Source organism: Emys orbicularis, chromosome 1, assembly GCF_028017835.1.
Source record: "Emys orbicularis isolate rEmyOrb1 chromosome 1, rEmyOrb1.hap1, whole genome shotgun sequence".
NCBI lineage: Eukaryota > Metazoa > Chordata > Testudines > Emydidae > Emys > Emys orbicularis.
The window spans coordinates 59647102-59659461 of record NC_088683.1 but is presented as its reverse complement, the minus strand read 5'-3'; the positions used below and the strand labels follow the sequence as shown (position 1 = coordinate 59659461).

The 12360-nt window shown below is 45.0% G+C and overlaps 1 protein-coding gene across 1 annotated transcript in view; it reads right to left on the bottom strand.

The window, feature by feature from the left end:
- TMEM117 (transmembrane protein 117) overlaps positions 1-12360 on the bottom strand; it is a 346737-nt gene that overhangs the window by 3400 nt on the left and 330977 nt on the right. Inside the window, exon 6 of the mRNA XM_065423784.1 lies at positions 10024-10153. Coding sequence (XP_065279856.1) covers positions 10024-10153 — 130 coding nt within the window. The remainder of the gene's footprint in view (positions 1-10023; positions 10154-12360) is intronic.

Genomic DNA, 12360 nt, shown 5'->3' with positions numbered 1-12360 from the left:
TAGAGTGGCTTTTCCCCTCTCCTCATGTGAATAGGATCCTGTTATTTTTTTCTGATGCTGGATGCCTTCACCCAAGGTGACTTTTCACTGTGCCAGAGAAACATGCCCCTTGGGAAAAAATGCATAATGCTACTAATGGGCAAGGAGTATAAAATCTAGTACATAAGAGACAACAAAATACAGCAACAGAACCCCAGCAAAAGAATGACACATCCAAAACAACAATATAACAAAGGGGGACTTTATTGGGAGCAGGAAAATAGGATGTGGGGAAGGCAAAGGTTTGCCTTGTGCTAGCACATCAAGAAACAGGTTCTAGCACATTAGCAAATCAACAAATGTCCCAATTCCCAACACTCACAGCTCTTCCCGACTACTAGCTCCCGGCCTGCCAGCTTCCCAGGCAAGTGTGCACTGAAGATGAGTCCAGAGACAAGTGCTGCAGTGCTGTCAACGTTGGGCAGCTTAAACAAAAATGGTCCTCTTACTGTGTCTTCATTCCTGGGTGGGGCAGGGTCCTCCCCTGCAGGGTCGTAACTAGGGTGGGGCGAAAGGGGCAGCCACCCAGGGCAGAGAGCCGGCGGGGGCGCAAAAAATGGGGCAGCGTAGGATCAGGACCAGTGGTGCCAGCCCCTCCCCCCGCAGGATTGGGTGCAGCAGCGTCGGCTGGAGTCCATGGTGTAGGCTGGGGCAGGGAGGGCATTGCCCCCTCAAACAGAGGCCCGAGCTGGGAATGGAGGGGGTTGTCCAGAGCTGCTTCTCCTGTCAGGTGTTCGGTGCCTCTGTAGCTGGACGCCGCCTCCTGGGTCCCAGTGCTGGTTGTCTTTCCCTTCTACGTGTGCTGGGCGCCCTACATGGCCACCATCCTGTTTTCTATACAATGGTTAATGCCTGCAAAGGGGGGGCCGGAGGGTGGGATATGGTGGAAGGGGGGTGAGGTGGGCAGAAGAGTCAGTGGGGAAGGAAGGGGATGGGATAGGGCAGGGGAAGAGAAGGGGATAGGAGAATGGGGGGAAGTGAGAGTCTTCCCCCCCCCCCCCCAAGCACTGGCAGCCCAACTCCAGTGCATATCCCTGCTGCAGGTACCTCCTCCAGGGCCCTCCAAATGCCCCCTCCAATAATCCCTAAATATCCCTCCCAGTACACAGACACCCCCAGCACCCTCCCAAATACCCCCTCCAGTTCCTCCCCCCCCCCCCGCACCACCAGTAGTGTCCTCTATTTGGGTACGTGAAATATGGTAACCCTAGAGGTTGCTCCATTCTCACAGTCCTGGTTTCCAGAGCTGGCGGGAGCGAGTCAGCCCTGCCAGCAGCCGCCTGCCCCCAGCACCGGGGCTGGGCACCAGGCTCATGCAATGGCTGTGTGACCACAAGCCTGGAAGCCATGGGGCTGGGGCAGGGCAGCCAAGGGGAGCAAGGGGAAGTTCTGCTCTGCGCGTAGGGAGTGTGGGGAAAGTGACCCGGCTGCAATGGCAGGTCCCTGGGTGGGGACTGGGGTGTGACCAGGTTGCTGAGAGGCAGGTGCCCAAGGGGGATGAGTACTCCAGGGAGCTCCTCAGGGAGCATCTCATGGCAGCCAGGCTCCATGGGCAGAGGCTGGCTCCAGGAGGGATCACCGGCTGGCACCAGGCTCCTTTGGGACAGAGGCAAGAGTGTGTCAGGGGCACAGCGCAGAGCAGTGCTGCCCACCCTGCCTGGGGAGCGCCCGGCCATGCAGAGGTGGCCCAGCTCAGGGAGCAGGGCAGGGAGGGCTTCCAGGCAGCCAGCCAGCACCCCAGCTCCCACAGCACAGAGAGCCAGGAGTCCGAGCAGGCTGGGCAGCTCCCACCAGCTTCCGATCTGCTGGCTCCTGGCAGGAGGCGATGGTTTTCAAACTGTGGGGTGCAACCACTAGCGAGGCGTGCCCCACAGTTTGAAAATCTCTGTGCTAAATGAGAGGCAGAAATCTGGGGGGAGCACATGACCCTATGTGCCCCCCACACGTCACCTTTAGGGGGTGCAAATATGATTGCTCATCCCAGGTGCTAAAATGCCAGGTGCTAAAATGCTCACCTGGCTCCCAGTCCGGAGTCCTGTGGAGGTCTCGGCTGGTTCTCAGTAGCCAGCACCAGGTCAGATCTTTGCCGCTCTGGATGCTGGTCTCAGCAGGGCTGGAACTGCCTGACTCAAAGACTGGATCCCACAGCAGCTCAAAGCCCCCATCTATGGGGAGTGGGACCTAAGCTGTTCTGCTTCTCTCTCAGCTCCCAACTCAAAAGAAGCTGAAAACTGAAACTAACCTAGTCTCTTTGCCTCTGAGTCAGGCTGACCCCTCCCATGGAGGGAGCTGAGCAGCCCTGGTTCATCATTGGCCCAGCAACTGCTATTCCAGATCACCCTATGCAGACGCCTCATTATTGGGCTCAGCAGGAGGTTCCAGTCCATTCTGTCCCCACCACTGACTCCAAGCATGTGGGGAAATGGTGTCGGAGGCTCTGGTAGCCATATGGGTGTAATTCATAGGGTAGAACCCCCTTGATGCTCCGCCTGGCACTCCAGGAGCTGGAAAACTCTGAAGAGGGGTTACACTAGACACAGTAACCCATCCTGTAGGTGTGACAGCTAGCCTTTGTTCCTAGATGTGCAACTTTCACATAATGTGTTAGAGTGTATATTGTTTGAATCAGCCTGGCTAACCAAGCAATCCAGATTGCTGGATAGGACTGACTTATCATTATTAACTACGCCACCAATCTGTGTGTAATCTGCGACCATTACCAGCAATTTTTTTCTCAGATTAATGATAAAGATAGTGAATGGGACTGGACCAAAGCTAAGATTACCCCCACAAGACTCCACTAGAAACCACCTATTTGATGATTTCTAGCTTTCATCTACAGTATTTCACATTTTGTAGACGAAAACGGCAGCTGGGAAACTGGAGTCACACGTTATGAAATCTTAATGTCAGCCACATCTAAACAAATAGTTGTAAGCAATGCTCCTAGCATGGGTTCAGCTCCGCTCGTGTTCATGAAGTCAGGAGCACTAGCGTACAGGGGCCGCTGGCATTTTTGCCACCATTTTATTTAGCCTTGCCCACAGCAGGGCTTTAGCACAGAAGCTGCCTGAAGTGGGAGTTTAAGAACGGCCATACTGGGTCAGACCAATGGTCCATGGAGCCCAGTATCCTGTCTTCCGACAGTGGCTGGTGCCAGATGCATCAGAGGGAGCGAAGAAAACAGGGCAATTTGTCCAGTGATCCATCCCCTGTTGTCCAGTCCCAGGTTCTAGCAGTCAGAGGTTTAGGGACACCTAGAGCATGGGGTTGTGTCCCTGACCATCTTGGCTAATAGCCATTGATGGACCTATCCTCCATGGGCTTAGCTAATTTTTTAAACCCAGGTATATTTTGGCCCTTACAGCATCGCCTGGCAATGACTTCCGCAGGTTGACTGTGCGTTGTGTGAAGTATTTCCTTATGTTAGTTTTAAACCTGATGCCTAGTCATTTCATTGGGTGACCCCCTGGTTTGTGCGGTAGGTGAACACTTCCCTATTTACTTTCCCCATACCATTCACATTTTATAGACCTCTATCATCTCCCTCCCTCAGTCACTGCTTTTCCAAGCTGAACAGTCCCAGTCTTTTTACTCTGTCCTCATATGCAAACTGTTATATGTAGTAATTATACTCTGTGCTCACTCAAGGGTGAAAGCACATGCCATCAAGCAGTCAAAACAAAACGTCTAACATACATTTGGGAAATGGGCAAACACTTAGTTGCTGGTCCAGCAAAGGATGTAAACATACATCCTTAAAACATACATGCCATTGAAATCTCTGGGCCTACCCATGTGTTTGGAGTTAAACAAGTGGGTAAGGCCTTTGCTGGATGAGGACCTTAAATATGAACAAACCTTTTAATTGAAAAGTGTTTTCTAAAGCAATCAGTCAATGAAAATGAGAAACGTTGTACTTTTACATTAGCTATTAGCTATATACCCCTGTTATTTCACAGAGAAAGTGTAATGTATCTCTGCATGGAGCTGTGGTAGTAATCCATCTATTATTTCCATTAACCTTTCTAATAAAGTTATTTCACTATCTCTTCTAATGATGTTGCATTCACTTCACAGTTTTTAGCATATTAGTTCCTTTATATTTCAGTGGTGTAATGAAACATTGATTTTCAAAACTGCGATTGTCAAGGCAATTTTGTTTTTGTATCTGATGAAAAGTAATAAAACAACAGACGAATTAATTTTAAAAGTTACTACATCAACCAACATGTCTTTAATCGGCTGAACAAATGACAGCACAATTTAGATTAAGATGATATTCCTTCCAGCTGGGACCAAAACACCACAAACACCTGTTTTGTGTTTCTTTTTCTTTCTTTTGCTTGTCTGTTTTAATGTCTTGATGTCATTAGGTATGGCTGTGTGGGTCAAATGATGAGCCAGTTTGGTAAATTAAATGGAAACAATGTGTTGTCGACACAAGAACTATGTGTGGCTCTAAACTACCTGGGGATTCCCACTAGAGTGACAAGGGGATTCCCACCTACCCAGATTTGCCAGGTTTATGTCTCCTTTATACCAGAAAAGTAGCACAAAGGGACCCAAGTGGATCCAAAGGTTGAGTCCTCAGTCTATCAGATATTGCTGGATATCTATGTTTAAAATGAGGGGACCTTTTATCTTAGAATTTGCTCTCACAGTTAAAGTCAGGATTTTTCATCTTACCCTTTCCAGCATTGCATCTACTTTTGTCCATTAAATATTGAAATATGCCCACTTTTCAAAGGTCTCCAAAGGCACATGTGTACGTACACACAGGTGTCAGACACCTGGGTTGCAACCCCAATGACACTGACTTGCTGTGTGATCTGGGCAAGGCACTCAGCCCCAAATTTTCAAAACTGGCCTCTGATTTGAGGTGCCTTTGTTCTGGTGGGTCCAGCTTGCGAGAGTGCTCCTGAAAGCCTGTCCCAGGTGTAGCTGGGGACCCACAGTTCCCACTGAGGCCAATGGAATTGTGGCTGCACGTATTAAAATCAGGCTCAAGCAGCCTCAAGTTAGGCATCCAAAACCAGAGTCTACTTCAGAAAATATTGGCCATAACCTCTTTTGTCTCAGTTTCCCCATGTGTAATGTGGATAAAAATGCTCACACATCTCTGTAACGCACTTGGATAGCTGCGTGCTTTGCTGCTATGTTGATGTTATTCGATAGATGCATACACACATACTGTACACAGCTGAACCAAACAGGAAACCCTCTGAGATTTCTCTCAGAACCTGCGTGCCTGGATTGCTTTGTTTTTGCCTCTGTTTTATTTTTGCCTACAGGCTCCCTCAGGCATCTCTGTGCAGGCAATGCTCATCCTGGACCTAGACATGCTACTTTTGGGTTACCTCCCCAAGCCATCCTTGCCATTCAGATGACAACCAGCACTGAGACACTTTCACCTCTGGCTGGAGTGCCTAGTCCTTTCTGAGATGGGCGTTAATGCCTCTCCAAAAACTGCCCAATAAGGAGTCTTAGTGAATGGTGAGCTCAATCTCCCCACACCTCTCTGTTTTGACACTTGATACACAGCATTTCCAACTTGAACCCTATCCAGAGTTCGGGTAGCTCAAGACTCTGGATCTCCTGTGTGGTAGAATAATATGTTGGTATTAAAAAATACCCGCCTGGCCTCTAGATGCATTTTTAACAACGAAAGAATATGAAGGTTCAGTAACAACGTTTACTTTTAAGTAGTACAGATTTCCCTGGGTACTGTAGAAACTAGGCTACACTGTGTATTTTCATAAACTGCAGCCCAAGAAGGAAAGCACATACACTGCAGTGAACCATCTGTCAAGGGAAATCCAGATGACTTAAGCAGATGCAAAAATTCAAGCTCTTTCTGATATTCACAGATAAAAGCAAGGCTGAAAACAGGATAAAAATATTTAACATGGACTAAACACACTAGGAATTCCTAGGTACAAAAGAATTAAAGCAGGAAGCAACACTATCTTTCCAGGAAGAATGAGATTTTTTTAAATAATAAATGACAATTACACTAAAGCATGAGAACTAGGACCGGAAGATGTTAGTTCTGCCGTATTGCCAACTCCAAAAGGTTCAAAAATCATGAGATTGGCTTAAAAACAATACATTTAAGGTTCTTTTTGTCTTCTGGGTTTGTTTGGTGTGGAGTTGGGGTTTTTTGAGCCTTTGGGGTGCACTCAAGTAGTACTTTAAAGCTTTTCTTTGCAATCATGAAGTCTATTTTTTTTTAAGTGGGCACTGAGATTCTCATGTAATCACATGACTCCAGGCTCCAAGAAAAACACCAAATAACACAAGACTTGTGATAAAATCATGCGAATTATAACCACAAAATCTTCAAGCCACACTGAATGCAGCAAAAATACACTGAGCATAGCAGAGAAAAAGTGGCTAAGCAACCCTTTGCACTTACCTGATCTTCGTGCTGCTCTAATTTAGGCTGACTTGCAACAGCCTCAAGTGGCCAAAAGAGCAGCCCAGTATCCGGGTAGCAAAGGAGCAGCCCAGCTACGCCCCCTTTTCTCCAGTCATGTCCCCTTTTCCATGTTCTGCTAGTGGCAGCCAGCTCTGTGCCAGGACAGAACTACTGCTACCTGGGCATGCTTTTTCACTAGGCTGGTTTTACTAACCGATTACACTGCTGGGGATGCTGTGTAAACCAGCTGCACCCACATCAGATCTGACCAGGGATCAAAATATGAACCCAGGTCAAGACCTCATGGGTGGACAATATTCAGAGTCTGGATCCAGATCACAATTTTGCAGCTTGAGCTCATCCCTATACTAAACTAAACATTGTTTCCAACCCTAGACTCCTCTACTTCACCAATATTATTAACAAGAAAGGGAATTTCTTTTCCAAAAAAGATCTGTTCGAATTAGGCCTTCTTATTAGGCTACTGTCTTAAATATTTTAATTGGTTATTCCTGATTTTTTCATTAGCTCCTTGATTTGAATTAAGAATTGCTATATCTGCACACAGTAACTAGAGCTTGAAAATGCTGTAAGATGATGGAGAGCTGACAGCAAGAACAGATGGTCCAGGTAAAACACCCACCCAAAGGAAGGGTCTCATGCCATCTATGTTAACAGCTGTTTTTAGATATCCTGAAGGGTGGTGTAGCACTGAGATAAAACAGGCACTCAGTATCCAGGGTATGTGACATGCACTCAAATGGATTGATTTGTCTGGTAAATCTAATACATGGGTCTTATTAATTCTTAGCCAGGAGAGAAAATATTCCTCAGTCCCTATTCACAAGCTCATTCTCATTCAAGAATGCCTCCTCTCCAAAACATCAAAGAGGCCTCCATTTCTTTCTGCAGAGAACTCTATAATGAATAGGTATCCGTTTCCCTTAGCCGGTCTGTTTTCAAACAGCAGCACAGACAGTAGTTAAAGGAAAGATTTTAGCTGTTGCAGTTGGGTTTTTTTGTCACTACCTTATTTTCTTTAATGTTGCTCATTCTCCCTTCTCTTGAACAACCATCAATACCCCTGACTTCTCTGCATCCCTGAGTCACTCTTCTTTGCCCTTTATTCCCTCTTCTTCCATTCATTGTTTTGTCATCTACACTCTGTACCACCCTTAATTCCTTTGTCTCCTTCAGTCACTGCACAGTCTCCCCCACCAACCATCAGCCATGGTTCACACTCCCATCCAGTTCCTTGTCTCCTGCTCAAACAATAGTTAACAGCTCTGGATGAAATCTAGGGACCTTGTGCGCTTGCTCCACAGCAAATTCATGTTCTTCATCTTCAGTACTGACTCCTCACAAAACACCACGACTTCTCCACTGTTCTTGAATCCCATACCCACAACCCATGTCATATATCTGCTACTTTTGACACCTTCCTTGAGCTCTCGCTTCCTCTCCTTTCTCTCTCTAGCCAAGACTTTGCTGACTTCAAAGAGAAGATTTATGTACTCCCTCCTTGTACACATTTGCCCCTCCCATACTTTCTCCTCCTTTAGTCTATATAGTGGCCTTGAGGTCACACACATTCTCCTAATTTCCAAGCCCTCCTTCAATTCCTTTGTCTCTATCCCTTCACTGTTACTGACCTCTCTTGCCGTACTCTTACCTACTACCGCTTTTGTCTCTTTTCTCTCCATTTTAAGGCATACCGCATATAACACAACCTCCCAAAACACCCCTTTCCTCCATCTGTCTTTCCTACTACCAGCCCATCTCCCTTCTCCTTTTCAATGAGCAATTTACAAATCCTGCATTGATTTCCTTTCCTCTAGATAAGGGGTTCTTTAGGGAAAACAACTAAATATGCACATATACATGTCCAAACCATTGTATCGTATTTATTGCTAGCTAGTAAGTCTGCTGTGAAAAGTGATATTAAACATACATGTATCCCTTTTCACAGCAAACTTAGCCCCAGCAAATCTGGGGATAAATTAAGCCCTAGATGAGGGATCAGGGGCCAGGGGTGATGGGGGTGAGTGGGTAGCCAGGGGAGGCAGCGGGGGTCAGAGCCTGAAGCCCCAAGGCTAGGGACAGAGCCTGAAGCCCTGCGGCCAGAGCCTGCCGCCCCGCTACCCAAGGGCTGAAGCCCAAAGCCTGAACTCACCGGCTGCCTGCTCCTCCAGCGTTATGCCCCAGCTGTCTCCAGAGGGGGGCAGGGCCTAATCCCTTCTGGCGGCCCCCACAAACAACACCAAGGCTGTGCCCCCAGGAGCACCAGGGAGGGAGAGGGGCTGCTGCTCCCACCCCATCAGAGACCAGGAGGCTGTGGCTGCAAGAAAAGCCCTTGGTGGCCACATGCGGCCATGGTGGTCGCATTTGAGAAACACTGCTCTAGCTCATGTCTAGATCCACTCCAGTCGGATTTCTGTTTCACTGAAAATGCCATCTCCAAAGTCTCACAAAATGTCCTCCTGAGCCATAGGTGCTCAGTTCCATCTTCCTTGATCTTCAGTACTGTTCTTCAATCCCTCCTTCTTGGCAACTTCTTTTCCCTTGCCTTTTGTGACCCTGTCCTCTCATGGTTCATCTACTTTCTCTCTGACCTCACCTTAGGCCTATTCTTTGATGGCTCTTTCTCCTTCCATATGGGAATCCCACATGGCTCTGTCATTGGCCCCTTCACTTACACTTTACTTCTGGATAATATTGTCTGCTACCATGGTTTCTATTACTTGCCCATGGTACCAAGTTTACACTACCCACCCTCAGCTTCAAGGCCCTGTTCAGCTCCACCCTGTCCACCACTGTTTCACTCATATCTTCTTCCTTTGCTCTGTCAACACTGCTATTCTCAACATTCTCCAACTCCTGTATTTGCTGTATTTGTCCCATGCTGCCCCCATGTATGGAATGGCTTCCCTTTCTTATGACGCAGAAAGAAACCCCTTTCACATTATAATCTCTCCTGAAACACACACACACTTATTCCATGAGGCATACTACTACCCTTCAGCCCACATCTTACAGCCCCCTTTGCCCTCATGGCTCTGAGCATGACTCAGTCGTACTTTAGGATTGGGTCCTTTATTTCTAAATTCGCCATGCTTTAGAACATCTACAACCACTTTTGATTTGTGATATCTCTGCTGTCTGCTTCTGGTTAAAGGACTGATAAAGGTGTAGCTCTAGACAGCCTTTCCTGGATGAGAATGACTGGAGTTAAGAAAGAATATAATCAAATATCATATTAAAGCGATCTGAAAGCGGAACAGATCTGAAAATGTAATAAGCTGTTAATTCCCCAGGAGAATCGTTTCAGATACATATGATTTCTGCAGCAACAATAGGTAGTATTTAATGACACGAGAAGTTGTGAACTCCTTGGAGAACTGTAGGCCTGTTTGGTTCATGGAACATATATTCTTGTTCTCTTCACTAATGGGTTATTTTGAAGAAAAAAAATAATCTGAGTAAAAATCATATGGTCAACAGACTCACCCCAACAGAAAAGAGTACCATGTGAGATAGCTATCACCATGTATAAGATTACATACCTGTTATATGTATGTGATATTCTTCCTTGAAGATATTTTGGAAGTAAGGTAGTTTGAACTGCAGATGTGCATATGGCAATCCAGGAAGATTTACATCAACATCACCCATGAAATGTGGAAACTCCCAATCCTGTTAAAGAAAGAACAGAAAAAATAACTTCTCACAATATATTACCCCCCATATAAAATGGTATAAATTAATAGTAGGAAAAGGATTCTGACAAGTAATATGGCAAAACACAAAAATATGGCAAGTTCTTGGAATGTATTGCGGACAACATTTTGTTTCAGGGGGACAGCCATTTTAGAGTTGGTTCTGACTAACTGGAAGGAATTGGTTGAGAATCTGAAGGCAAGTTGGGTAAAAGTGATCATGAAATTACAGATTTCATGATTCTAAGGAAAGGAGGGAGTGAGATCAGCTGAATAAGGAAAATGGACTTCAAAAAAGCAGACTTTAACAAACTCGAAGAACTGGGAGGTAAGGTCCAATAGGAAGAAAATCTAAGGGAAAAAGGAGTTCAGGAGAGCTGGCAATTTCTCAAAGAGACAATATTAAAGGTACAACAGCAAACTATTCCGATGCAAAGGAAAGATCAGAAGAATAGTAAGAGGCCAATATGGTTCCATCAGGAATTCTTTAATGATCTGAAAATCAAAAAGGTGTCATGCAAAAAGTGGAAACATGGACAAATTGCTAAGGAGGAGTACCAAAGACTAGCACAAGCATGTAGGGACAAAATCAGAAAAGTTAAGGGACAAAATGCATTATATCTAACAAAGGACATAAAAAGCAATTAAGAAGTAGTTCTATAAATACATTTGGAGCAAGAGAAAGATAAGGAAAGTGTAGGTTCTCTACTTATCGGGGAAGGAGAGCTAATAATGGATGACATAAACAAGGCCAATGCCTACTTTTGCTTCAGTCTTCACTAAAAAGGTAAATTGTGTCCTGATACTTAATACAATTAATATTAACAACAAGGAGGAAGATGCAGAAAAGCAAAATAGTGAAAGAACAGGTCAAATAGTATTTAGGTAAATTAGATGTATTCAAATCAACAGGGCCTGATGAAATTAATCGTATGGTACTTAAGGAACTAGCTGAAGCAATCTCAGAACCATCAGCAATTATCTCTGAGGACTCCTGGAGGATGAATGAGGTCCCAGAGGTATGGAGGGGGCAAACATAGTACCTATCTTTAAAAAAGGGAACAAAGAGGACCTGGGGAATTACAGAACAGTCAGCCTAGTTTAGATACCTTGACAGATACTGGAATTAATTATTAAACAATCACTTTGCTAGCACCTAGAGGACAAAATGGTTATGAGTAATAGCCAACATGGATTTGCCAAGAACAAATCATGCCAAATCAAACTAATTTCCATTTTTGATAGGGTTATTGGCCTAGTGGATGGGAGGAAGCTGTAGATGTAATATTTCTTAATTTTAGTAAGGCTTATGACACAGTCCGACATGACAGTCTCGTAAACAAACTATGGAAATGTAGTCTAGATTAAATTATTATAACGTGGGTGCAAAACGAGTTGACAGACTGTACTTAAAGAGTAGTTATCAATGGTTTGCTGTCAAACTAGGGGGACATATCTAGTGGGGTTTACTTGGATAATGATGTGGAGAATATGCTTATAAAATTTGTGGATGAGGTTGTGAGGGGTTGCTAGCACTTTGGAGGAGGAGGATAAGAATTCAAAACGATCTTGACAAATTGATGGATTGGTCTGAAATCAACAAGATGAAATTCACTACAGACAAGTGCAAAGTAGTAAACTTAGGAAGGAAAGCTACAAAATGGGGAATAAGTGGCTAGGCAATAGTACAGAAAGCAGTAGTACTTCTAATAATGATCTGGGGGTTATAATAATTAAAAAAACTGAATGAGAGTCAACAGTGTGATGCACTTGCAAAAAAGACCAATATTCTGTGTCCAATTCTAAGCGCCACACTTTAAGAAAGATGTGGACAAATTGGAGAAAGTCCAGAGAACAACAAAAATGATGAAAGGCTTTGAAAATCTGACCCAGGAGGAAAAGTTAAAAAAATTGGGCACATTTAGTCTTGAGAAAAGAAGACTATGGGGGGACTGGATAATCATCTTCAAATACATTAAGAGAATAGTGATCGATTGTTGTTCATGTCCTCTGAAGGTAGGATAAGAGGTAATTGGCTTAATCTGCAGGAAGGGAGGTTTACGTTAGATATTAGGAAAAACTTTCTAACTACAAGGATAATTAAGCACTGGAATAGGTTTCCAAGGGAGGTTGCGGAATCCCCATCATTGGATGTTTTTAAGAACAGCTTAGATAAATAGGATG